The following is a 3070-nucleotide window of genomic DNA, read 5'->3' as shown; positions in this document are numbered from 1 at the left end:
TTTCAGCATTTAAGGATAGTGCCTTGCGATCACCTCACTTTATTCTAATTATGCTACCCAATAAATATATATAGACACATGCATATATATATATTTATATATATCGGTTGGACAAATTTTTTTTTAAATATTTGTATTCAGTATTTGTGTTGAAAACTTCTTTAATATATGCTTCATATCCAAAGTCGAGGAATAATTGCGAGTACAACGCTGCAGAAGTCATATGATAAAGTCTTAGCATCTTCGGCTAGATATAAAAACAGGGTTGAGCAAATGGTAAGGTTGAGCTTAACTCAAAACATAAAATGTTGCGTTTTTGGTTGTAAATAGTCCTTGCTAGTTCTAGTTTCAAAAATCCAACTCAATCCATTAGGGTTTTTTTAGTCATGATTTTCTTGATCAACCCCCACAGCATCTGTATTAGCTGATTATTTGCATTAGATAACAATAATCCAAAGAAAACAAACATTATGTTAAATTCTCACAAGGATATTTCGAGCAAACAGACTGTCCGATACTTACACTCGAATTTGAGTAACTAGGTAGACCATGGTTATCAGTTACAACATGTTATAAACTAGAAATCCCTTATAATTCTTTCCTTTCCCAATCTTCTTGTAGTACATATAGAGAAGATCTAACTTATATGGTACGCAAACCATCATTGATTATGTGTATATGTTGGAGAAGAATCAGTTCAATGACTTTAAATTCCACAGAAGTAAAGACTGTGCAAAGGGCATCAAGTTCATTTAAGTGAATGAAAAAGAAAAGAAACCACAAACAAGCAACAATCATCACACTTACCACAGTGTGATGATCAAAGCTAAAAGAAGTTTTTCAAACTCATAATGTTAAAATCAAATGAAATGAAATTCCTCTATCAGTACTGCTAGGAAAAACCAGAATGATCCTTTAACGGCAAGGAATGATTTTGGTTTCTATTTCAATGAATGAAGGCATCCATACTATTGCTTCGACATTTTCATTCTATTTGAAGTACCAATGTTTGATATCCTTTCCTAATGCATATTGAGATATAGGTATAAAATATGACCCTCTAAATGCACAAAAATCTCATAAAAGCATCCAATACTTGCCACCTGAGTCCAAGTATTATACCATTATAGGAGAAACCAGATACAGGCCTACAGTAGCATAGCTAAACACTAAAGAATTAATGGATTTATCTTGTGATGGGGTATCAAGGGCTGTTTTTTTTCAAAAGAGGGGTTTGATTTAAGGATGATATCTCTTCAGTCCATGGAATAGGTTAGGTTGGAGAGAAGCCTATATTTAATTGAAATTTGATTCATCATCAGAAAAGGACAGGGCAGGTCAGGTCAGATTTGATAGTAATTCGTAAATTAACACTTCTCTTCTCCACTGCATAGCTACACTTCTTCAACAGAAAGAAGTAAGTACTTGAGAACTTTCTCAAGATATTTAGGCACTTACTGGAAAGATATTCAGAAACCAAGAAAACAAAAAATGAAGGTTCATAATTTCCCTATCAAACACCAAGTCAATTTTCATAAATACTCTTAACAGGGAAGTCTCAGATCCCAAAATTCAAGTTAAACATGCAATTATATTAAGCAGATTAAAATTAACAACCTTTAATATACAACAATATAAGAAAAACCCAGAAAGATACCACTTTGCACAAAGCAGCTATATATGGTAGGTTAAAAACATAAAATTTTGGGGGGGATTTTTATTTTTTTCAGGTTTTGATACCTTTGATACCTCTAGCACATCTTGTAATAACTTCACACCCTCGGTTGTAATGATTCGCTTGATGACCGCCATTGCAATCATAGTAAGAAGCACCAGGGGTAGCACATGGGACCATGTCCCTCCTCAGTGTCTCATAGCTAATGTACTTCCTTTGCATCACCAGCACCCTCCTGTTGCTCTCTGACTCCATTTCTTCCTCTTCTAAACAATCTTCAAGCTTTTTGGTGCAAACCCTTCTTGCCCTTGCATCGATTTCACTGCTTGCCAGTGCACCATCGAGGTCTAAAATCGAGACAGAATTACAGGTATGGAGGAAGAGAAGGGATAGGAAGATGCTAATGAAGATGAATTTGAAGTTGAAAGTGGGCATTTTGGTTTTGGGTTGGATTCTTTTGAAGGGTTTTTCAAGTTTGATTCAGGGATTTGTTGGTATGATAGTTTGATCTTTCATGTAGAATGAAAGAATGGAGGTTTTGATGGACGAGGACAAGACATGGAAATACAGCATCAAAGCTTACATACATATATACTTATGTTGCAAACAAAATTATACCACTTCGCTTGGAAATACAGTAAATAGTGGAGTGGGGACTCTTTCTCTCTCTATATATATATAAGGAAAAGAAAAATACAAGTTGAAATTAACTGCAACACTAGAATAATTTAGAAACAAATAAAAAAATGTATCAATTTGATCATCATCAAATTAACGCGACAATGAACATTAATTAACTAAAAAAAATTGACAAAAATTCAAGAAACCCACCACATCATTGATACACAAAAGATTTAAGTCTCAAATGATCCATCCTCCTCCTCGTCATCTTGAATCTATTTTCATCATTATGACCTATCATAATAAAGTTTCTAATAGAATTAGTGGTACCTTTATATTAACAAATTTTACATATATGTCAAAACGTGATTAAATTTTAAAAATTAAAAATAAAATCACGTCTACTCTCAAAGAAAATAGAGTGAATAAAATAAAAAGCATAAAAAAAATGTGAAGAAAATGAAATCACAAAATTGTGGAAAATTTTTTTGGTAATGCGTACTAAAATTAAAAAAAAAACTATGAAAGCTAATATGAAGAAATTGTGACCAACAATTAGAGGTGATCATGGGCCGGGCCTAAAAAGATTTTGGCCCGCATCTTAGGCCCGGGCCAGACCCAAAATATGATCTTGAAATTTTGTCTAGGCCCGGCCCGGGAAAAAATTTCTAAGCTCGAGCCCAGCCCGGCCCATTATTTTAATAAACACTAAAAATTTATTTTAAAAATAAAAAATAAAAAAATATTTTAAAAATATTTTAAAATAAAAAAATA

At 33.0% G+C, this 3070-nt stretch overlaps 1 protein-coding gene across 1 annotated transcript; it reads right to left on the bottom strand.

Annotated features, from left to right (window-relative positions):
- Positions 1-1571: 1571 nt before the first annotated feature.
- LOC107914744 (protein RALF-like 24) lies at positions 1572-2321 on the bottom strand. The gene has a single exon (XM_016843760.2). It carries the CDS (start codon positions 2108-2110, stop codon positions 1727-1729), a length of 384 nt encoding a protein of 127 aa, XP_016699249.2. The 5' UTR covers positions 2111-2321; the 3' UTR covers positions 1572-1726.
- Positions 2322-3070: the final 749 nt, after the last annotated feature.

The sequence above is a fragment of the Gossypium hirsutum genome, chromosome D10 (assembly GCF_007990345.1).
Source record: "Gossypium hirsutum isolate 1008001.06 chromosome D10, Gossypium_hirsutum_v2.1, whole genome shotgun sequence".
Lineage (NCBI taxonomy): Eukaryota > Viridiplantae > Streptophyta > Magnoliopsida > Malvales > Malvaceae > Gossypium > Gossypium hirsutum.
Note: the sequence above shows the minus strand (reverse complement) of the source record. Positions and strands in the feature narration are given on the sequence as shown.

Coding starts and splice junctions, on each gene's coding strand:
- LOC107914744 (XM_016843760.2), bottom strand. CDS start 2,110: ATGCCCACTTTCAACTTCAAATTCATCTTCATTAGCATCTTCCTATCC.